The 24,694-nt window shown below is 42.3% G+C and overlaps 1 protein-coding gene across 1 annotated transcript; it reads left to right on the forward strand.

Annotated features, from left to right (window-relative positions):
* The first annotated feature begins 656 nt into the window (after positions 1-656).
* THBS1 (thrombospondin 1) lies at positions 657-20,906 on the forward strand. The gene is made up of 22 exons (XM_083506367.1): positions 657-1,336; positions 1,671-1,765; positions 3,552-4,126; positions 4,690-4,765; positions 4,986-5,182; positions 5,835-5,963; positions 6,500-6,593; positions 7,310-7,483; positions 7,913-8,089; positions 8,656-8,829; positions 9,174-9,301; positions 9,401-9,553; positions 10,439-10,657; positions 11,155-11,262; positions 11,739-11,898; positions 12,333-12,451; positions 14,541-14,775; positions 15,294-15,521; positions 16,024-16,295; positions 17,150-17,247; positions 17,377-17,516; positions 18,382-20,906. The coding sequence occupies exons 2-22, from the start codon at positions 1,699-1,701 to the stop codon at positions 18,387-18,389; spliced, it is 3,531 nt and encodes a 1,176-aa protein (XP_083362493.1). The 5' UTR covers positions 657-1,336; positions 1,671-1,698; the 3' UTR covers positions 18,390-20,906.
* Positions 20,907-24,694: the final 3,788 nt, after the last annotated feature.

The following is a 24,694-nucleotide window of genomic DNA, read 5'->3' on the forward strand; positions in this document are numbered from 1 at the left end:
ACCACCGGAGAGCTGCTGCCAGCCCGTGTAGACAATACTGAACTAGATGGGGCCGATGGCCTGGCTCGATATAAGGCTACTTCCTTTGTTCCTATCTATGCTCAAAGGGAGAGTCTCTGCCTCCTCTTGCTCCTTTACCTTCTACCCTCTGGGGTGTGAGAGCATTTGAGGAGCCGGCGCTGCTTGCCTGTCCTCTCCCTCGGGGCGGCCCCACCACCTGCTCACTTGGCCCCTCTCTTCGGGCAAAACTGGCACCAGGGAGAGGAGGGCGCACAGTGGGGCCACGGCTGTTCACTACAGGAAGCATCTCTGCTGGTTTGCCTTCCCTCGCTGGTGCCCCACCGGGAGGGAACAGTGCAAGTGAACGAGGGAGGGAGGATGAGGCCGCAGCTAACTTGTCTGAGCAACTGCCTCTGCTAACTGGCATGCCTGGATTCTCCTACTGGGCACCGGGGGAGGGGAGAGATTGGACCAAGCGGGTGCCAAATTCTCCCTGTTCTACCGTTCAGAGAGAAGGGAGGGAATGAGCAGAGGTGGCCTCTGGTGCTTCCTTAGATACCACCCCTGGGCCCAATCCTTCCAACCACCCCCAGAAGAAGGACCTGATCTGCCCTTCTTGCTCATGCCGCCTTTCGTTGCCCATACAAGAAAGAGAGAGAGATGCGCAACAGCCCGCAGCGAGGATAAGCAGGTCTCTAACTGTGCCTGCGCTCCGTATCTTGCATAAATGTTACAGTGGGAATCCCCGCTCTAAGGCAATCAGCATCCCATTGATGGCAGGGACAAAACGCTTCATTGATCCGGGCAAGATTTTTCCCACCCACCCACCTTCCTCACGCGTATCTCCCCCACTTCCTTTTGCATTTTTGCGAGGGGGGAGTGAGTGTGTGAGTGTGTGTGTGTCTTGTTGTGAGGTAACTGGATAAACACCAGCCCGCTTCCTGCCCGGCGGCTGCTGATTGGCTCTTGGGATTCTCAGGAATGCGAGCGACCCCTTAAAGGCGAGCGAAGCTCCTGCAGCAGCTCCAGTGCAAGCTGCCAGGAGTGAGAGCCAAGGGGAACCTGCGAGGGCTGCAGGCAACTGATCACCCGTTACAATCCAAGGATCCCTCGTTCTCTCTCGGACTGCTCCAGGGCCGGGGAGAGAGAGACCTGGGCTGAGGGGCATTGCTCGCTTGGGCTCCACACAGCCAAAGGCGCTAACGAAACCCAACTAAGGGCCATATCAGAAAGTCCGAGAGCTTCGCAAGGATATTTATCTCTCTCGACTGGGTTACTACAAGAGATATTTGCTCTTGGGGCTGGTTACTTCTTCGGATTCCTTACTTCTACAAAGGTAAGTGCTGAAGAGCCAGCTTTCCTCTTGCAAGTTTGCATTAATATTTCGAATGCGCAAAGGCGAATATTAAACTACTATGGGTGATCTTCTTTTGAAGCATGCATCTTTCCCGCTCTCTTTTCCTTCACTTTCCATCCTCCCTTCGTCTCTCCCCCCCCCCCCTGTATTTTTGGTTTCTCTCCCGTCTTTGTATATCGTCTCCATCCCCTCCCATCTTTTCCACACCTTTCCTCCCAGCCCGATTCCTTTCTGTCTGCCTCTAAGCTAACGCGGGTGTTTGGCCCGAGACCTTTGGAGTGACCAGGCTGCGGTTTCCCTTTCTTGTTTCAAGGTCGCTCCTTTGGGTCCAGATCCGTACCATGGAGTTACCGGGCGGCCTCTTTCTCCTCCTGATGCTGGGGGTCTGCGCAACGAACCGAATCCCAGGTAATCCGAATTTCGGGGTCGCGGAGCGGGAGGGCGGGGGAATGGCAGCCACTTCAGCCTAGATTTGGCGGGGAGAGGTCACTCGTGCCTTGTTAATAATAATATTTAAAGGTTGGGCTGGGACCTTTATAGTGGCGTTGGCTTTCGAAGACTAGCCCGGCTACTTCTCTAAGGCGAGCGGGACTTCGGATTGGTGACTGTGGGCAGCGATCCCTTGCGTCCTATTGGGTCTCGGACGTCTCGGTTATCGCACTGGAGCAGTTGTGTTGCGAGGATAGCAAGCGTTGGGATTTCACAGAGCTCTTCTCCGGGTAGTAGCCAATGTCCTTGGTAGAGCCTATGCCCTGCACGCAGCAGGTCCCGGGTTTGGCTGCTGACAGGGGTGCCTGAAACTCTGGAGCGTAGAGCCCCTGCCAGTCAGTGTAGAGAACGCTGGACTCTTGACTCGGTTTAAGGCAGCTTCCTAGGTCTTTGGCTGTGTTGACTGACGTGACTAAACTTCGGAAGAAACTCCGAAGGAGCCTTGCGCGAGCCCCTCACCTTTCCCCCCTCGGGCGCCCGAAAGGAGGAGTTTTGCTTCCCCCTGCCGCCACTTGTAGCTGCTGGGCGCGGAGTCTCGTAAGGCCGGCCAATAGCGCGGCGGACGTGGCTCCGGAGAGCGCTTGGGTGCCCTCCGCTCCCTCCCCCCGGGCCGCTTCTCCTCTGAGGGCTCGCAGCTTGGCGGGCTCGCTCCTGTGCGTCGAGCAGAGTGAGGCGGTTTGGCGCCTGGAGGGAGGGAGGGAGGCGCTTTCCCTCAGCGCTCGCTTTCCTGTAGGTGGCTCACACAAGCCCTTGTGGGACGCTCCAGACCAGACACACGAGCGGGGCTGGGAGGGCTGGGCAGGGGGTGGACGCCGCAGACGTGTAGAGAGCAGGGTGAATTCATTTCAAAGAAGAGAGGCACCTTCGGGTCCCTGGACGTCTTCTCTCCACGTACATGTGTGTGTTAAGGCAAAGCACGCAGGACTTTTTAATGATTATTACTTCACCTCTTCCGAGGCTTAGTCCTGGCACTGGGCCCGGGTTCTGAGCTGCGCCCTGCACTGTTCAAATGCCTTGCCTGAGGGCATGCCCGACCCCTTTCCCCAAGTTGCTTTGTAGCTTCTGTGAGTCAGCCCAACTCAGCTGTCTCTCTTTACCTGGAAGCCTGCACAACTGCCTTCCCACCTCCCAATATAGCCCAGAGCTCATTCCTTCTTCGGTTCTTCCCCTCACACAGTCTCCTGGCATTTGCCCTCTTCTCTCGACAGGCTCCCATTGTATATCTCTTTCCAGTTTGCCTCAGCCAGAGCCCCTTGAGAGGGCAAGGAAGGCGAGGAGAATTCCTGGAACCTACCTCACTAGGAGATTCCTGGTTTTCCAGGGTAGTTGGTCATGGATTGAAAGAGCTCTTTGCTCCCTTAGACCCTGAAGTTCAGCCAGTGAGGGGAAAGTGTGTGAGAAACTGGCTGGAACTGCTGCAGCCTCTCCTCCATCACTGCTAACCTCCTGCAGAGCTGGACTGTGGCAGGGAATTGCTCTGAGACTGGGGATGGTATAGATACTGAGAAGCAGGTCCCAACTATTTGTTTCCTGGGAGCTGAATATTTTCTCTGGACAGTCTGGCCATGATAAGTTTCTTTGACTCACCTCCATACAATCCTGCTCCCGGCTTGTGATATTCAGTCCACGCTTCCACTTTCTCTCTCAACCTTTTGACAGAAGCCGATAATCAGTGTTTTCTGTTTCTTTCTCTTTCTCCTGCCAGAAAATGGTGATGATGACAGTGTTTTCGATCTCTTTGAGTTGATTGGTTTTAGTCGCAAGGGAGCTCGCAAGGCACTAGGGGTGCATCCAGTCAAGGGACCTGAGACGTCCAGCCCTGCCTACCGCATTGATGATGCCAACCGTATCCCTGCTGTTCCTGATTACAAATTCCAAGACATTCTTGATGCCATCCAAGCTGAGAAGGGTTTCATCCTGTTAGCAAACCTTCGCCCAATGAAGAAGATCCCTGGCACGCTGCTGGCTGTGGAGCGCAAAGACAGCTCTGGCTATGTCTTCAAGTTGGTGTTGAATGGCAAGGCTAAAACCTTGGACCTGAGCGTCTTCCCCAAGGAGGGCAACCAGAGTCTGGTGTCGGTGGAGGAAGTTGAGTTGCCCAACGCACAGTGGAACAACATCACCCTCCTAGTCCAGGAAGATCAGGCTCAGCTCTACGTGGGGTGTGAGAAGCTGATGAATGTTGAGCTGGAAATCCCTATTCAGAACATCCTCACCAGGGACCTGGCCAGCAGTGCCAGACTCCGCATTGCCAAAGGGGGAGTCAATGACAACTTCCAGGTAAGATGCCTTTATTGTGGTAGCAGGTTTGTGAGTTTATCTCAGGGATCTGACTTTATTTTGCTAGGAAGCAAAAGTGAAGCAACAGGTTCCAAAGACGGTGGTATTTTCTTCCCCTGGTTTTTATCTGTCATTAAAAAAGAAGCATCTGCCCTTGGGGTTAGAGAAAAAGAGGGTTTTTTTTACTTTCTGCCCCAGATGCTAAAATATCTACCGTTCCTTTCAAATGTGAGGTTTAAATCACCTGCAAGTCTCATATTTACTTTAACAATTGATCCTTGTCCATGAAAAAGACAATGTGAAGGAGAGGAATTTTATAGTTAGCTACCATTCTGACTATATGGGTGTTTCTTTACATTTGCATTACAAATCTAGCTTCTTTTAGCTTCATGTGCAAAAATCTCATTTTTAGCACATAGAACAAGTCTTTATTCAATAATCACTCCACTTAAATTGGGAAATTTGTATCAATTGTAAATAGAATATTTTGAAAATGTATTTTTTTGGCAATGCTACCCTTCCATTTTTCATCAAAAGCTGACAATAAATGCATTGTTTTTAAGGGAATGCTGCAGAACGTGCGGTTTGTGTTTGGAACCACAGTGGAAGCCATCCTGAGAAACAAAGGCTGTGAAAGCTGTAAGTCTGCAATATGTCTCCAAATTTGCTGACTTATTAAAGATATGTATTTGATGTATGTGAAAGAAAAGTGAGAGAAGTTTCATCACACAGTAAACTGCAAAGCATTGTAAACTAAGAAACTTCTGTTACAAAGTGCTATGTATTTTTTAGTCTACTCTCTAATTCTGTGAGATTATATATCTCTATAATATGTATGCCCCTTTCCCTTTTGTTTTAGCCACCAGAAGAGTTATTATATTGGACAATCCCATGAATGGCTCCCGTCCAGCCATCCGTACTAACTACATTGGCCATAAAACAAAAGACATCCAGGCAATCTGTGGATTCTCCTGTGATGAACTAAACAATGTGTTTATAGAATTGCAAAGTCTGCGTGCCCTGGTTACAACACTTAAAGATTCAGTCAGCAAAATGGTAAGTGGCTGTTAAATACACAATAATGAAACAGGGACAATGGGTTTCTAAGGGCTCCTTGACACATACAAGCCACCAGCTGCTTATATTCTGCAAACAAACAATTGCATGTAATAGAAGGCAGGCTTGTAAACAGACACTCCCCTGTGGTGATTAAGAATCTCCCTCAGGGGACCAGGCAGGGAACTTCATCGCCAAGCTGTTTGTATGTCACAGACTGACTAACTTAAGTGTAGACTGACATAAGTAGATACTACCGACAACAATCAGCAGCCATTTCTAGCATGGAAGTGACTGTTTCTACAGTGACCAAAGTCACAGAAATGGCAGCTGCAGGCAACATTCATGAATAAACTATTTTACCTTGAAAACCTCCCATATGGTCCCACACATGGGACTCAACTGAGAAAATAAATGGCTAACTTGCTTGTATGAACTGATCTATGCAGCACAGTCTTGTCCCATGTTTCTTTGAAGCGAGCTGTGCACTATTCAAGTGTAAGTGCTTATGGTTTCCACCTAAGTGCCCTTATTTGGAAGAAGGATTCATTAAAATTAATGGGGCGGAGTACAATTTGTTGAAGTAATTTCTTTACTCTTTAAGTGTGAAATTCAGATTGATCTAAATCCACTTTAAAACTTTCTTTTTCAGGATGGTATTTTTCAGGAAGTGGGTGCTACTCGGTATAGGACAAGTCCTGGAGTATGCATCCATAATGATGTTATGTACCAAAACACAGCTGAGTGGACAACAGATAGTTGTACTACATGTACTTGCCAGGTAAAGACTCCTTACTGTTAATATAATTTGTGAGTATTTGATTTGCCATGGGGAAGGCTGGAGTGCGTTTTTGGATGGCTGATATGTGCAAGGACACTCTGAAGGCTGCATCTGCACACACTTTGAGCATTCATGTGTCCCGGTAAACACCTGAACATATCTGGGAACATTAGTCCATTGAATTCTGAGTTAAAAGAACCTCAGGCTGAAAAGGTGCTGATTCTCTGGCAAGAGGAGGGGCTGTTTAATTTTTTCTCTCTCATAGGGATTATTTCTTTAATGTGAATTGAACTGTGGTTCTTTATAGATTGCTGGCACCTGATACAATCTTAAGATTTTGTTAGCCTCTAAAATTACTTTAAAGAACAGGGTGGGAAGGTGGGGTTGTGAGTCTGTTTCACAGAATTAGAATTAATATCTAGATTGGTCCAAAATATCTTTGAGAAACATCTCTGATGTAATTCTAGCATTAAGCAATTCTGAGGTGAAAGAGTAAATTTTCATACATGTTGTCAATATTGTCTTTCCTTATTTAGAACTCTGTTGTTATGTGCCATAAAGTATCTTGCCCTCTCATGCCTTGTTCCAATGCCACCGTTCCTGATGGAGAATGCTGCCCACGATGTTGGCGTAAGTAGTTTAGGCTCCTTAACATTTTCAACTACTTTGTTCCACTAGAAGCTGTGTTGTAAAATATACTGCTATGGCAGCAAATATACCATAGTTAAGTTGCTGGGCAGGGTTTGCACATAACACTACACTATGGTTTAATAAACCATAGTTTAATATGTCATTACTTTGGGTTGTGTGCAGACTAGGCCATTGTTTTCATGAAGTTTGATGAACAAGAAATAGAGGTAGGTTTGAAGCTATTTGATTAAAAAAATGTTTCAGTGCAGAACAGTTTTTTAATGAGATAAATGGAGTGAAAAAGTATGAGTCATGGGGGTGCATAGTGTGTCTGAACTTAACAATACTTAGTTTATCTTTTGGTTACAATTTTATTAACATTGTTAATATTGTTTTATAGAATAACAAATCAATCCGGCATTTATAATCATATAATATGACTTTTGCTTCAATTTTGATGTTTATTTTATTTTTTAGTTGTTGCTTTGTGAACGTTTTATAGATTGTAATTGTTTTACTGATGCTCTGTTAATTATTATTTATGATGTATGCTGTATTTGTGGTCTATTATGTTCTATCATGTTATTGTTTTTTATTGTTTGTAAGCTGCTTTGGAATTCATTTGAATGAAAAGCGGCATAGAAATATAATAAATCAAACATGTGATAGAAAATTTGTTGCATAGGACTTAAATAGGGAATTGCTTCTTTTTACAGCCAGTGACTATGCAGATGACATTTGGTCTCCTTGGTCTGAATGGACTACCTGCTCTGTGACCTGTGGCAATGGCATTCAACAGAGAGGTCGCTCTTGTGATAGAATCAACCATCGCTGTGAAGGCTCTTCTGTACAAACACGAATTTGCAATATGCAGGAATGTGATAAGAGATGTAAGCATTTCATTTCTTTACTTTGAAAACAATGCAACCTGTTCTTGTCCTGAGCTTGCAATATGTTGAGAAATACTGATTAATACTTCATGCTAGCACTATTAAGTTGCTTGCAAATTGCCAATCCAAAACATTCATTGCTGACAAAAGGAGCTGATAAGATAGTTGGCTATTGTAATTAATTACTGTGTAAATCATTGTTCAATTACTGTGTAAATTATTGCTTATCTTGACATGCACAGCATCAAATGTAATGACTCTCAGTACCAAGTGTGTACCATTGCCATCTTTCTATTATTGCAATATGTTGGTTTCTTACTTGAATTGAATTTCAGCAATTCTATATTGCCGCTAGTGCCAGAAGGAAGCTACAAATCGCTTAAAAGAGATTTAATCCTCATAGTTGGTAACAACTGTGTCTGTTTATAGTCAAACAGGATGGTGCCTGGAGCCACTGGTCCCCTTGGTCTTCCTGCTCTGTTACTTGTGGAACTGGAGTGATCACTAGAATCCGGCTGTGCAACTCTCCACTACCTCAGATGAATGGCAGAGAGTGTGAGGGAGAGGCAAGAGAAAACAAACCATGCCAGAAAGATCCTTGCCCAAGTAAGTTTAGTCTTAAAAGATGAGTGTTCTGTGTAATAATTAATGTTTCCAATACTCCAGTGAATGTTATATAGGTGAATAGTGTATAGCTAAGGTATGGCATTGGATCCCATAAGATAAGAGTAATACCCACCAACCTGGATGGCTTTGGAAGAGTTTGGACTAATTCACAGAGTATAAGGCTTTCAATGATTATTAGCCATGATGCTTGGGTTCTGCTTTCACTGTTGCAGGCAGTATGCCCCTTAATACTAGTTGCTGGGAATCACAAGTGTGGAAAGTGCTGTTGCAGTTAGGTCTGACTCATGACCCTTCTACAGCAATTGGCTGGCCACTGTGAGACCAGGATTCTTAACTACATTGCTTGATCCAGCAGGGCATTTCTTACGTGAAATCTGCTGAGATGGCACTTCCCCACCCCACCCTTTTTTAAAGGAACATCACAGCCTGAATTTTTCAACATCTAGATTTGTTTGTGATTAGGCATATTGAAGGCACCAAGGGCAGTTGTGCTCTGTTCCCTGGATGCTAATAGTTGTTTTTTTAAAAAATCCTTTTTTCTTTAGTAAATGGGAACTGGGGACCATGGTCACCATGGGACACCTGTCCAGTCACCTGCGGAGGGGGCCTTCAGCAGCGCGGTCGTCTCTGCAACAATCCTGCGCCCCAGTATGGAGGGAAGGATTGTATTGGTGATGCTAAGGACACCCAGATCTGCAACAAGCAGGATTGCCCAATTGGTGAGTAATGACCTATTTTGAACTATAAAAAATGGTGTTTGGTAGCTCTGCTCTGTCATCTTCAGAAGAATGTAACTATTTGTCTGAGTTTTCCCATTGGAAAAAAATATATCGAGATACAGCCACATCTTGGCTGTATGATGGACAATGCTGTTCTTATTTCTTACTTGTGTAATTTAGAGTAGAAAATGGTAAGAACAAGCAGTGCAAAGAAAGTCAAATTAAAATTGAGCTGATTTTTAAAAACACAAAAGAGTATTTGTTAAATTTATCTACCTTGCTCGCCACCATTGCCCTGCACGAGGCTAATAACATTCTGGAATGTCACCTTTATCTTCTCTCAGATGGGTGCCTGTCTAACCCTTGCTTCGCGGGAACTACATGTACTAGTTTTCCTGATGGTTCCTGGAAATGTGGTGCGTGTCCTGCTGGCTATCGTGGAAATGGAATTAAATGCAAAGATATTGATGAGGTAAGACGACTGGAATTGCTTATTTATATAAAATATAGGACTGAATTGTAAGTAAACCTACAGCTAATTTTCCCTCTGTCACCTTCTTTCATACTCCAGTGTCAAGAGGTCCCAGATGCCTGTTTTGTCCTTGGTGGAATCCACAGGTGTGAGAATACTGAGCCTGGATACCATTGCCAACCTTGCCCACCACGCTTTTCTGGACCACAGCCCTTTGGTCGAGGTGTGGAGAATGCAATAGCAAACAAGCAGGTACTGCCAAAATATGAAAAGGTCCCTGCTCCTAAAACCTCGCCCCTCTCCTTTTGCATTTATAAGACATGCCCAGGAGGGGGAAAAGAACAAGTTCAATATATTATTCTAGAAATTCAAGTTGCTCTGAAAGGAGAGTATGCATATATTTAACATCTGAAAAGAATTCTAGGGTGAATTCACACTATTGCATTCTGCCACGTGATTTTGCTCACAGATCTGCATGGATAACGTGAATCAGAGAAAAAACATCATTACCATGATCATAGCTGTACTTTCCTAGCAGCCACAACAATGAAAGAAATGGGGCCTGGCCTGTACAGCCTAGTTCATGCCAGTTTTTATGCATAACATAGACTGGCTCCAAGGACAACGTATCTATACTATGTGTTTCAATTAAATTAGTTTAGAATGAATGCTTCTAAAATCTTGAAAGCAATAGCATCAAGACATGGTAGCTTTAAGCATATTCTTCCACACTTCCATCTTCAGATATTGCTATAATTAAAGGCTTGGATCCTAGCTTTTCCACCTCCTCCCTCTGCAGTCCTCCATAACTCTTGCAAAATTGCTCATGGGGGTGATGGACCTTGGGAAAGGTGTGGAATGTGGTCTGGGGACCTGTAGATGGATGGATTTGAAATAAATAAACATTCTCTGTATGTGAACACCTCCAAGCCTAAGCTAGTAACTAACATATTATATAGAAATGCACATAGGATGCCTTGTTCTTTTAAAACAAAAGCCATAATTGGCTACTGTATCCATGGAGAAGTATTCTCTTTTTTTAAAAGACTTCCATGTGTTGCTATCTCAAAATAACAAAATGATAGACACATTTCTTGCATGTAATCTTAATTTTCTTGTGTCCATTTGGTATCTTAGGTCTGTAAACCACGTGACCCATGTAAGGATGGAACTCATGACTGCAATAAGAATGCCAAGTGCACTTACCTTGGCCACTTCAGTGACCCTATGTATCGCTGTGAATGTAAGCCAGGCTATGCTGGTAATGGCATTATCTGTGGAGAAGACACAGACTTAGATGGATGGCCAAATACAAACCTGCCCTGCGTTGCCAATGCTACCTACCACTGCAGTAAAGTAAGCCAATTTCTACATATTCATTCCCTCTCTCTCTCTCTCTCTCTCTCTCTCTCTCACTCTCTCTCTCTCTCTCTCTCTCTCTCACACACACACACACACACACACACACACTTTAGAGCCCTGAATGAATGTACGCACCATGAACATTTGAGCAATAATATCCATACCTTAAAAGAAATAAAAAACTGTCTGTTAGTTAGTGTACCTGATTCAAATGCTTATGCATAAATTTGTTGAAATAACACCTGTGTTGGATTATGGCTCATACATAGCTTTTAGAGTGCCTACTTCGGACAATCTGAAATGTCTTGGGGAAATTTCTGTTTCATCTTTAGTTTTCAGGATAAATTAGAGTACTGTTGAGTATATTTGAATGGTACTATGGACTGACACCATCCAAAACAAAATCTAGGAAATATAATCTTACAATCTGAGCGCTTTGCTGTGTTGTATTTAAAGGTGGATAGTAAATAATTATGTTTCTTTTTCTGCAGGACAACTGTCCCAACCTTCCCAATTCTGGGCAAGAAGACTATGATAAGGATGGAATTGGTGATGCTTGTGATAATGATGATGACAATGACAACATTGTAGATGACAGAGTAAGTCTTGCAGAAACTGTTCTGTCTGTGGTTTAGATAATATTCATTTTTGCCCCATACCTGGGGGCTATTTGCAGAACTTCAGCTTGGCAGTCACTGTAGGAAATTGCAGGCACTGATGTTTTGGAATGTATTTAAAGAGAAGCACAGTAAAGTATTATCAGAGTTTTGTATTTTCAACAGCTGTAGGGATCCCATGCTTTAAAAGGCCTGAGATTTACTTGGTACTTCAGATTATAGCATCATTCTGCTTCAGCAAGTAGACAGGAAAATTCCAGAGCACAGGGGACTGGCCTTAGCTTCTCTCTCAGCTCCCTCTGTCACACTGTCCATATGGATGTCGTCCTATTAATGCCTTTGCTTACTGCCTTTATTCAAATAAATATAGTCAACAAATTTCTTATAAATCTAAAAGTGCATGCATGCTTGTATGTTTGTTTTTTTAACATGGCTTCTTTATTTTCTTTCTTCTACAGGACAACTGCCCATTCATCTACAACCCACAACAATATGACTATGATAGGGATGACGTTGGTGATCGCTGTGATAATTGCCCATACAATCACAACCCGGATCAGATAGACACTGATAACAATGGAGAAGGAGACGCGTGTGCTGTGGATATTGATGGAGATGGTACGGTTTTGTTGTTTTTCTTTTTCTACCCCCCCCCCCATCACCACACACTTTCTTAGTAATCTACAAGTTGCCCAAATTCAACTGCTGATGTGAAATCTTGCTCACTGTATGGACCAAATATGTTGTACACTGAGAGCTGTAGAAAGTTGCTCTATACAAGTCTGGATCCAACCCTGTATTATCAGCATGTTTCAGCACTAATCGTACTTGGATTGTAGCTCTTACATGAACAAGCGGCCTGCCACGTGATTGCTAACTATTGTGTTAGTTCTAACAGTGTTAATATATGATACTAGACAGATCTACCTTTAACTTGGTTTCCTTTAGTTATTTCCTTTTAGTTACTAGCTTCATTTGGTCCCACTATATGTGTGTACTATTTAGACATGTTACCAAGGTCACTAAAATATCTAAACTATTTGTATTTTTAGGCATTCTTAATGAAAGAGACAACTGCCAGTATGTATATAATGTGGACCAGAAGGATACAGATTTGGATGGTGTTGGAGATCAGTGTGACAACTGTCCTATGGAACACAATCCAGATCAGGTCAGCTTAATTCTTTGGCCTATAAATGTACATGGACATTCAGTTTTTATTAACTCTTTGATATCTGCTATTTATCACACACACACACACACACCTGCAATATATGTCAGTTGGCAGCCTAATGAGGAATGCACAATTGTTTATAACTGGGACATGTGTGGAAAACCTTGATTTCTTTTTTAAAAAATGCATGAGGCATTCAAGTGCATAAATCATTTCTTTATGTCATGTTAGATGCAGTATCTTCTACTAATAGAAAAACCACGTGGATAACCATGAGTAGCTTAAGTTCATTAATTTCAGAGGTTCTACTCTGAGTAGAATACCACCCATTATGGTTTGGAATTACTGTAGAAAGCATGCATTCTGTACTGGAGCACATCAGCTAGTAGCATAAGTACCAAATGGGGAAAAAGATCTCTGGTATCATCACAGTGATATTTTACTAAATACAGGCTGGTTAAGATAAAGGAACCTGCACAGTGCTACAGCATGGCACTCTCATGTTTCAGATATTTAGCATTAAAGCAGAACATGTGCTGAACAATGAAGGGTGTGTTTGCAAGGAATGTATATCCATGACACAAAATGTCCTGAGGCCAAGAGGGCAGTGAATTTAGATTCACATAAACAAACACACACAAAATGCTTTGCTAAGGACAAAAGTTAAAGCTATATAGAATGCTAACATCACAAAGTTGTTTTCTCCACTATTAGAAAAGCTGAAAGGCATATCCCACCATAAATATATATAACCTAATTAAACTTTGCCTGTTTAAAGGCTTGGAAATAAGAGGGAAGCCCAACCCATCCCATTTAATTTGATCTAATGCAGCAATGGGTGAAGCTTGTGCAGTCATGTCATGTACAAGGCAGTAGGATTAATAGCTTCAGGGGCATACCTTGGATGCTTGAGTGGTCTCGGCAAAATTGGAGGAATCCAGATCTGTTTTTCATGTTACCCTGTGGGCAGTGTTGGCTAAAAGGATGCTTACAATAAAAGAATCTGTTTTTAATGTCCCTGTACTTCTGCTAGACTATTTTTTTTAATGAAAGGGTTCTCTCCAAAGTAGTGTATAGCAGACCACAGTGGCAATGGACTGCAAGTATTCCTGAAGTGCTGAGTGTCTCAAGTGACTCATTTTAAGTTGCAGAAAATGCCCCTCTTCAGCTAGCAGTTAATGTGATCAGTTGATTTTTGGGTGACTATATTTCTCAGTGGACCATCAGCTAAACCTGCAGTAACACGAAGCTGGATAACTTAGGGCAATCTGATTAATATTGTAGTCTGCATCTAGAGGTCTTAGGGCCATATTTCAGAAAGTAAGCAGCCTGATGTACTATTTGCAGTTTGCGTGTACTTTTATATCATGACACTTCCAAAAGAATGTTCAAGCATTTAATCAGTATGTGGCAAAAAACATTATGGTGGGTATTACCTTAACAGTGGGTCATTACTGTACAACAGTAGCCTTAACACAGCCGTAGCAGTGAGGTAAATAGAAAATATTCATCCAGTTATACAGCATTAGTGCCCAGAAGGTACAAAGTGCACAATAAAGCAGAAAGTGGTGCTTTTATCTCATCTGAAAAAGTAAACAAACAAGAGATTAACACATTCTGGCATGGAAATTACATGGAAATTCCTGCCAAGTAAAAGCAGAAACCACACCATTCTCTCAGGCCCTGGTGCTTTGAGGAATACATTTAAGCAATAAGATGTCTGAAGATAACCCAAAACAAGTTGGGACAGGTGGTTTTCTTTCTTTTTTTGTCTGTGGACATTAACATTAGCAAATTACAAGTGTGCAATAGCTGTCATACCAGCATACAAAGAGAGCTCCTATGCCTGCCAACCTGTTAGTTCACTTCAATAAAGCTCCATGCATGCAAGGACTGCCTGTGCAGAGCTGTTCCCTCAACTGGCATGATAGCCAGCTGGAGTCCTGACCATTGGAAGAAGCCACTAGCAAGAAGCCACTGGATGGGCCAAGACAGTGTAAATTAGTAGGAATCTTTTTAAGATAGTTCTAGTTGGTACCCTTTTTAAAATGCTTTACTTGAACATGTTCGTCCATTTTCCTTTCAGACGGATTCTGACTCTGACCGCATAGGAGACAAATGCGATAGCAACCAGGACATTGACGAAGATGGCCATCAAAATAATCTTGATAACTGTCCCTATGTGCCCAATGCAAACCAAGCTGACCATGACAAGGATGGAAAAGGCGATGCCTGTGATCACGATGACGATAATGATGGCATCCCTGATGACAAAGACAATTGTAGACTGGTTGCCAACCCAGACCAACTTGACTCTGATGGTAAGAAAAATTATTCACTGTCAACTTCTCTAACTATACTAGAAGGGATTGCCTAGCATTAAATTAAACACACAGTGTAATGTTTAATCATCCTTTTAAGGGGGAAAAATCCTTAATGGCAAGAAAACATATCCTGCTTGTTCAGATGGAGTAGCTCCATGTGAATGGATCTACACATTTCACTGAAATGCTGTAAGAGGATGTTTATTGCGCAGACAGGGGAGCCTTTGGAGATTTGGGCCTGGAACTGTATTTTAAAAGGGATATAGGTGGAGAGAGAAAAGTTGTTTAAGGGAATTATCAAATGTGCACTTTGGATGGCATTTGTTAGTGTAACTAGTATAATAGTTATTGATGTCAAGTAATGGTGGTTTCGGTAGCACAGTTAAAATCTTGGATTAATTACATTAGATATTTTACTACTGCCAATCTGAAATGCACATTTCATTTTTAAACTCTCACATATTTTTTATTTCTCTCCCACTCCTCCACCATTTCCTTTCTTCCTCTTGGGCTAGGTGATGGACGTGGAGATGCATGCAAAGATGACTTTGACCAAGACAAGGTGCTGGACATTCACGACATCTGCCCCGAGAATGTTGACATCAGTGAGACAGATTTCCGCCGATTTCAGATGGTTCCCCTGGATCCTAAGGGCACATCTCAGAATGATCCTAATTGGGTTGTTCGTCACCAAGGCAAAGAACTGGTTCAGACTGTCAACTGTGATCCTGGACTTGCAGTTGGTGAGCAGTTGATTTGGGGTTTTCCTTTCTGTGTTTACTGTAGAAAGTGTCATCTGTCTCTGGATGATAACTATTCACTTAAAGGCTCAGCTGAAAGTACACACAATACTTGCCTGCATAATATAATTTAGCAAGTGGTTCACTTACATTCAGATTCTAAGGTCTCCATCGCTCCATAGTGGTGTAGACCTAAGCCAGCCAGCCTGCCTGCCTGCCTCTGTGACAGCAGAGCAGCAAAGGCAATAGGTTGTGGTCCTACCTATCTGCTACGTCCACTATGACTTCAAAGCAAATCTTTCCATATCCCAAAGAGTCACATGAAAACCTGTGGCCAAAGAACAATAAATCAAAGAAGTCTTGTGGTGGAATCTCTAAATACAGTACTTCACACCAGTGAGCCTTTGGAAGAGGCTGAGGCCTTAATTAATCATAGGGGGAACTGACTATTCTTGCAGTTTAAGAAAGACTAAAAATCTCTCCTTTTTTTCTCTCTTTCACTCAGGCTATGATGAATTTAATGCTGTTGATTTCAGCGGCACATTCTTCATTAATACAGAAAGGGATGATGATTATGCTGGCTTTGTGTTTGGTTATCAGTCCAGCAGCCGTTTTTATGTAGTCATGTGGAAGCAAATCACCCAGTCTTACTGGGATCCAACACCAACCAAAGCTCAGGGATATTCCGGTCTTGCTATCAAAGTAGTGAACTCCACCACAGGTCCTGGAGAGCACCTCCGTAATGCACTGTGGCACACTGGAAATACTCCTGGACAGGTAAGAGATTATTTCTGTTAATAAATAAAACCTTCCTTTCTGCAATCCTTGGACTATTATTGTTGTAGAAAGAAAAATCAGATTTGAAGAATGATATTAAATAACAATGTAAGATAAGAACGCACAAGTCTCTTTCAAAAGTCTTGTGCACAACAGGATTAATGTAAACTAACTTTCTGCATTCAATTCAGTAGAGGAGGGTTGTACCCAACTAAGCCATTCTCTGAGCAGGCCCACTAAACTCAATGAACTTTAGTTAGTCATGTCCATTTGTTTCAGTGATATGACTTAATTGGATTCAGTCCTTGGTGTTTACATCTGTCACTGCTGATTCACACATTATGTTTGTCCACAAGAGAATACTAATTTTGACACAAATATATACTGTATGAATAAGCTCTCAGAATTCCATTTAGTACCAACGGGATTTTCTTTGAACAATTCAATTAACAGCATCATACATTCACTTAAGGCTTTTTCAAATGTAGTAAGTGGGTGGAACAGGAAGAGCAATGTTTGTGTTTCCTGTATCTTTAGCTTCAGGCACCTCCCTCAGAGGGCAAAATGCACAACCTGCCCACAGAGTGGGAGGCCTGCAAATATTTCTGCTCTGTATTCAATCAATGCTTATGACAGGTAGAAACAGAAAGAATAGGAAGCCCGAGGCCATTGGGCATGCTATTCATCCCCCTTTGCCATGTCAATTCAATCTTTATTACAGTCTAAGACCAGACAACAGAAATCACAACACATACAAATATATGTCTGAAATTGCATTCCAAGCATACAATTGATTTCAAAGACTTGTACCAGCATAATGGCATGTGTAATTTAACTACGTATTTACTTTTCAGGTGCGGACCCTGTGGCATGACCCTCATCATATAGGCTGGAAAGATTTCACCGCCTACAGATGGCGTCTGAGTCACAGACCAAAGACTGGCTACATTAGGTAAGCTTTGCAAAGTTTCTAAAACAACTTTAGAAGGACAAATGCAATTTGGCAATAGCTAATTTTATAGTTGCAGAATAAGCATTCTATATCATGGCTGTGGTTAATTACTGTTTCTCTTTACTGCAGAGTTGTAATGTTTGAAGGAAAGAAGATCATGGCTGATTCTGGACCAATCTATGATAAAACCTATGCTGGTGGTCGTTTAGGATTATTTGTCTTCTCTCAAGAAATGGTGTTCTTCTCAGATCTTAAATATGAGTGCAAAGGTAAGAATCCATATTTCCGAAGCTGAGTTTGTTTTCCTGAAATTACTGGTGAAATATCACCATCACTTTAGCTTTACACATTCAAAATGTTTTGATTAAAGTAAAGAAATCTGTAACTCTTTGGCTACAACCCTTGGAAAAGGGGAAATATTGTATTTAATATCAAGAGTGATGTAAAAATATTTACGGCACACAAGGTTTGCCATTGAAAATAGAACTGTTGAATTTGAATCTATATTCAACAGCCACTAGGTAAAGGTAAAGGTACCCCTGCCCATTAGGTCCAGTCACGGACAACTCTGGAGTTGTGGGCTCATCTCGCTCTATAGGCTGAGGGAGCCGGCGCTTGTCCATAGACACCTTCTGGGTCATGTGGCCAATATGACTAAACCGCTTCTGATGAACCAGAGCAGCGCACGGAAACACTGTTTACTGCTCCCACCGGAGCGGTACCTATTTATCTACTTGCATTTGACGTGCTTTCGAGCTGCTAGGTTGGCAGGAGCTGGGACCGAGCAACGGGAGCTCACCCCGTCGGAGGAATTCGAACCGCTGACCTTCTGATTGTCAAGCCCTAGGCTCTGTGGTTTAGACCACAGCGCCACCTGCGTCCCTTTCAACAGCCTCTAGTGATATGCAAAAATTAAGTCACTTTATCAGAGCTAGATAGCTGTGTTGCATGGGTAGCCACTTCATAAAAAAGCTTGGAGCAATTCAGCTACACATCTGACATTTTGAAAGGGAAACGTGCAGTTACTATTTAAGCTGCAAAACAGACAATTGAATAGCTAATTGTAGCTGCTTAATTACTAATGTATCAGTGTAAACAGAGTGACAAATTACTATTTTTCCTTTCTTCTTGCAGATCCGTGATCACAATGGCAGTTGATACAGAAATTATTTTGAAATGCTGTATTGCACCTTCTGAGAAGTTTAGTTTCTACAAACCCTGGGACCATTTTTTTTAATCGCTCTTCACTTTCTTCTGCCTTTACAAAATAGACTCAAAATACATGATCTGCCTCAAGAGAATGCTTTTGAGAGAGAGAAAACAGCAACGTACACTTCATTTCTGACCTCTGTTGGCACAGAAGAAAACAAATGTATTTTGTGAATAAGAACATTCCTTGCCTCAGGAGCAAATAGTCACTTCTGTAAGAAAGGCATTTGTGTAGCTGGGCATTGTCACTGCCTCTCTTTAACTGGAGGTCCAACGGAGTAGCACTTTTGTAATAAGACTATCTTTATGCTGTGTTGTGGACTACTTAAAAATGAAATATATACTTCAGCTTGTGGGAGATGAGAGGGACAGGAAAGAGACTAGCAGAAGTTGGAGGCAAATGCCTCACTCTTTGAAAGGGGACTATTCTCCCTGGGGTTTACATCTTAATTGGAGGGACTGTTACATATCTGACTAATAGCCTGATCCTCTGCATGTTTGCTCCTATGCAAGTCCCAATGTGAGTTACTCCCACATAAGAATGCATAGGATTACAGCCTAAATCTTTTTCAATTAATAAGGAACTACTTTGCTTGATTACATCGGAAAACTAGCTGGCTAAACCCAGGCAGCATTAACAAATGTTAAAAATTCAGTTGTGGGATAAGAGGGGTAACAATATTGGCACACTGGATTACACCAGTTTAGTGAGAAAGGGGATGCAGAGGAACAGAGGGGGAAAGCAAGTTTACATGTGCCAATGCATGATAACAAACATGCGCAGGTTTGATACCAGCAACAGGCAGTGCAGATGTAGCAAGAACACTGAAGTGCCAAAGAGCACTTTCAGCTCAACTTAGCACTTGTATTGGCCTTCAAGGAACTATGTTTTTTTCTTATATTATGGTTACAAAGGCACAAAAGATGACAAACACAATTAAAATACAAAATTCTTTTCTACAAAATGCAATGGACTTTTTTTTAAACAAACAACATGTTTTTAAAGCATTGATTTTTGTAGAACTGTAGATAAAGAAAATGTAAAATATTTATTTTTACCTATCCTGTCTGTTATGAATAAGAAAGGACTCTAGATTAAAACAGTAAAACAATGCGTCAAGACTATCCACATAATTTTGCAATGTCTCCATGACTGTAAGATTGTAAATACAGGTTATTTATTGTTCTATAGTGAATCTAGACAGTAGTGTGTGAAGATATTTTAGCTGTAAAGAGCAGGTTTTCCAGAAGCAATGTGGGGCACAGCAAAATAAAAAAATAAAAAAGCAGTGGGAGAGGGGGAGGTTGGGTTATCAGTGTGTTCTTCTTTCTTCCTCTGTACAAGACAGCTGACAATGTAGCCTAGTAGGGCTACACTACTGCTGCATTGCCAAACCACAAAAATGTTTAAATATTGATTGCCCAGATCTCTCCTGTCGGAGAGGTAATAGCTTTCTTATTAACACTGGCCATAATCCGCTGTCAGTCCGTACTCTTCTCATTTCAGAGGGATTTGCATGAGAGATGCTATCAATGGATTGTTGCCTTTATCACCTTTGTTATACTTGTATGTTGCTAGTGCATTCTATCGGTCCATGTGTCAGACAAAGAAGAAAATCCCTGTCCTAGGGAGGAGGCAGACTAAAGGAAGAAATGGCATAAGAATGTTTGATTTTGCAGATCGCACACCTCAGATACCAGCGTGTGGTTGCTGGAGGATAAGTGCCTCACAGGTGGGATTTCAGGAGCATTTTTTTAAATTAAGAAAGACTGCTCGTGGTATAAGGGGCAGCAAAACTTTTATCTACGAGCCTCTTCTTACTAAGAAAAAAAGAATGTCAAAGGTGAAAGTTTATGTACAAATATTACCTCATTGTTGTGTGACTGAGAAAAGGAAGAGAGAGAAAAACCTTTGGATCAAGCAGAGTTTAAATATCTAACGAAATTTAAAGCTACTGTAGTATTAAGGAGAAACAAAAGATTGCAAGCTGTATATAGTCAAGATTGTTTTGTTTTTTTGCAGAATTACATATTCCCAGTAAGAAAACAGCATTGAAGCAATGCTGAGAACAATTTGTGATACTGTGTTTGATGGTTTCACCCCCTGTCATCTTGCATACCATTCCTTGTATTTGTATAAATTATTGTTTTCATTATTGTTGGAATAGTTAATCTTCTGTTTGTGTAGATATGCTATTTAAATAATTTATCATGAAATGCTACCTGTAGAGCTAGTGTTTCTATTTTTATAAAACATTTGCACACTGAATTGAAGAATTGTTTGTTTCCCATCCCCAGTGTTGTTGCTCTTAGTATGTTTTTTTTTCTAAAAATGAGCATATTTTGTACACATGTTTAACCATTTTACAACTTAAAAGCTGTGTAAATTGTACAATAATGTTTCTTACATACAAGAAACAATAAACAGATACAAAAATCTATATTTACAACCTCTGGGGTTAGTTTCATATGTTCCTTCCTCCTACTGATGTTATAAAACCTGCCACTCAGTTCTCCCTGCCTTTGTTCCATTTCAATCAGCTATCCTCTTGGCAAGAAAGCTGTGTATTTTTTTACCTTCCAGTCCAATAAACTGTTAGTGGAAAATGTCATAAAGAAAGCATACCTTTACCTTCTAATACCTAAGGGACTCCACAAAGTTGTAGTCATAGCAGTCCCTACCCTTTGCATAGTTTCATTAACACAATATTCAATCTTGACCACCTGTAACTTGCCTACATGGGCTCCACTTTTTTAAAAAAAGTTTTTTTCTGAATTCTCACTGCTGCATCCTCCTCTGTTCACAATGCACTTGCATAGCTTTGACTCGAGACTGAGAAGCAAAACCATCTTTTTAGAAATAAACAAAATGGCTGCAACTTACCCGCTTGAGGATGGTTCGTGATACATCAGCAGAAGGCATTTACCTTAATAGGATTCTGTGACCTCCATTAATGCCCAAAAGCTCATTAATATATCTAGGATGCACCAAGGGAACTGCATGTACATTGGAGTGAGCTACTTTTACTAGGACCTACCTTTAGATGGTTTATAAGGCTCAGTCAGAGATTTGGGAAGGGATAAATATGGTTCTATTTTATCAGCTTCTTTGCTTCTGAAGGGTTCTGTGAATAGTTAAAAAGGCTTTCAAATGGGTAACGTATTTTCTGTAGAGTTGCTAAGTATCAGCAGGCCCTTTGAGTGAAAAAGGGGGAAACTCAAACTTCTATTGCTGATCCACCTCATCTCATCACTCTGACTTGTAACTTAGATGCATTACTGGATTAATTGTTGAGCAAGGAAGATTTCTCTCAAATGCAGGCCTAATGTCTTTGAAGAGGGTCTAAACCACAGAGCCTAGGGCTTGCTGATCAGAAGGTTGGCAGTTTGAATCCCCACGACGGGGTGAGCTCCTGTTGTTCGGTCCTAGCTCCTGCCCACCTAGCAGTTCGAAAGCACATCAAAGTGCAAGTAGATAAATAGGTACCGCTCTGGTGGGAAGGTAAACAGCATTTCTGTGTGCTGCTCTGGTTTCGCCAGAAGCAGCTTAGTCATGCTGGCCACATGACCCGGAAGCTGTCTGCAGACAAATGCCGGCTCCCTCGGCCTATAGAGCGAGATGAGTGCCACAACCCCAGAGTCATCCGTGACTGGACCTAATGGTCAGGGGTACCTTTACCTTTAATATCTTTGAAGCTGTTTCATGGGGTGTGGCTAAACTAGGTGAGGGTAGCCGATTGGCCTCAAACCCTTGGTGAGTTAGGGATTTCCCCTGTATGCAAAGACAGGTTCAAGCAGATTGAGCAGATGAGATCAAGAAGTTGGTTTGTGCATGTGCTGTAGAGGGATGTGAGGGGCAGATGGGACTTGCCAAGCTGGGAAAGTAGCCCATCTAGGAGAAGGAAAACTGATGCTAAACCTCTGCTGCCTTGCGGCTATACTCATTTGTGAGAAATGCTTCGGGAGCAAACCCTGGGGGGAAATCCATACCCGCTGCCTTGCGGGACACCTTTGGGAGAAGAATAGGCTACGGACCAAGCCCTACACAAATCCAGAGTGTAGTCCCTAAGGTAGCTGGATAGCATCTTGTATGCTTCCTTCCAGCTACTCTTGCAGCCAAGCTGGTACCAAATGTGTTGCTCTTCTTTGCTTTGTCCCAAATCAGTGAGGTCTTGTCATCTTGGCAGCTCAGGACTTCCATACATACCGCCCAGGCTTGAACCCCAGAGAGGACACTTCAGTGCCGCTAATGCAACAAAAGCAGTGTGGGAGGCAGAAGTTATGAGTTAACGGTCTCTGCAGCCACAACAGGCACTGTGATTCTCCAGTGGTTTGACTTCACCCCTGCAGGTGTACTCCATTGTCTCTCGAGACAGACAGATGCCAGCAGCAAGATAACTTTGAGACTCCTATAGTGCGCTGTGCATCAGACTGATGGTTCTGATGCTTTAGCTGATGCAGAGTTGGGCAGCTGAGACAGCTGAAGGTCAGTCTATGCATTAAGGATTCCATGGATATGATGCCAAACACACCATCCAAGTGGGGAATTATTCTTCTGTCTACCATAGCATTTGAGTAATAATAATAATAATAATAATAATAATAATAATAATAATAATAATAATAATTTGTTATTTATATCCCGCCCATCTGGCTGGGTTTCCCCAGCCACTCTGGGAGGCTTCCAACAAAATGCAGCTCCATCATACGGCAGTCTTCTATTAACTGCTGAAACTGCTATTAACTGCAGAAAGTAATCCTTTCTGAATAAGTAATCAAAATAGTGACACAAGATAACACTCCAGATATGAAAGATTCCCAGTACCAGCCAATGTTTTTCATTCTGCGCGCGCGCGCACACACACACACACACACACACACACACACACAGTTGTTGTTTAGTCGTTTAGTCATAGAATCATAGAATCATAGAATCATACAGTTGGAAGAGACCACAAGAAGACAAGAGTCGTGTCCGACTCTTCGTGACCCCATGGACCAGAGCACGCCAGGCACTCCTGTCTTCCACTGCCTCCCACAGTTTAGTCAAACTCATGTTGGTAGCTTCGAGAACACTGTCCAACCATCTCGTCCTCTGACGTCCCCTTCTCCTTGTGCCCTCCATCTTTCCCAACATCAGGGTCTTTTCCAGGGAGTCTTCTCTTCTCATGAGGTGGCCAAAGTACTGGAGCCTCAGCTTCACGATCTGTCCGTCCAATGAGCACTCAGGGCTGATTTTCTTAAGAATGGATAGGTTTGATCTTCTTGCAGTCCATGGGACTCTCAAGAGTCTCCTCCAGCACCATAATTCAAAAGCATCACACACACATACCCTTGCTAATAAACAGTGTGCAAGATGCAGTGTGCAATATTGTTTTATACCTCTAATATATTATTGCAGAGAAGCTGCCTGATATATAATGGAATCAGTTGTAAGCTGTAAACTACTGGTATGTGGTGGAGTCTCATTTAATTCAGCAAGGCATTTGGCCAGCTTCACCTGGATTGTATCCAATGCCCCAGTGTAATGGATAACTGTAGCTTAGAGCTTTAAGTGATCTATCCTTGTCAAAGAGGGAGCACTTTTCCAAACACATAAACCAGGCAGAAATATAATATGAGCTTAGAACAAAAAGAAGTCATTGAAAGGAACTGTGTTCCAAGAGCATTCCTTTCTGCTTCTTCTTCTTGACATCCTTTATTTATTTATTTGGACCATCTTTCCCTTGGAGGAAATCTTTACCTATTCAACACAGGTTTCCTTTATGTAGGTCAACCAACAGAAATAACAGTCTGCAGGTAAAGAGACTGCATAAGAGAGATCAGGTTGAAAATGTTGTTTGGGAATTAATATTACAGTTGGGATAATAATGAGATTCTCAGACAGCCCCAGGTTATGGTGCCCATAAAGTACTGGGTCCAAGAACATATTTGTGTCAAAGTAGGAAAGATGCACTTTATGCAAGTATTTGGGGCAGCCAAGAGTGGGGGGGGGGTGTGGAATTCTCAAGCAAATTCGATTCGCACAATTCGAAGGTGTGGTTTCAACATTCCTAATAATAGATGCTGTTGGATTTGGGGGATTTCTAAAAATCGGGGAAAGGTGCAATAGTATTGAATTTCAGCTGTTATTTATCAATCTGATTTAAGATTCATTTATTTATTTAAACTGAAGTCTGATTTTATAGTTTTACCTAATTTTTACCATTTTGCATTTATTGGGCACTGATTAAATGAC

The sequence above is a fragment of the Podarcis liolepis genome, assembly GCF_965112155.1.
Source record: "Podarcis liolepis genome assembly, chromosome: 1".
NCBI classification, from domain to species: domain Eukaryota; kingdom Metazoa; phylum Chordata; class Lepidosauria; order Squamata; family Lacertidae; genus Podarcis; species Podarcis liolepis.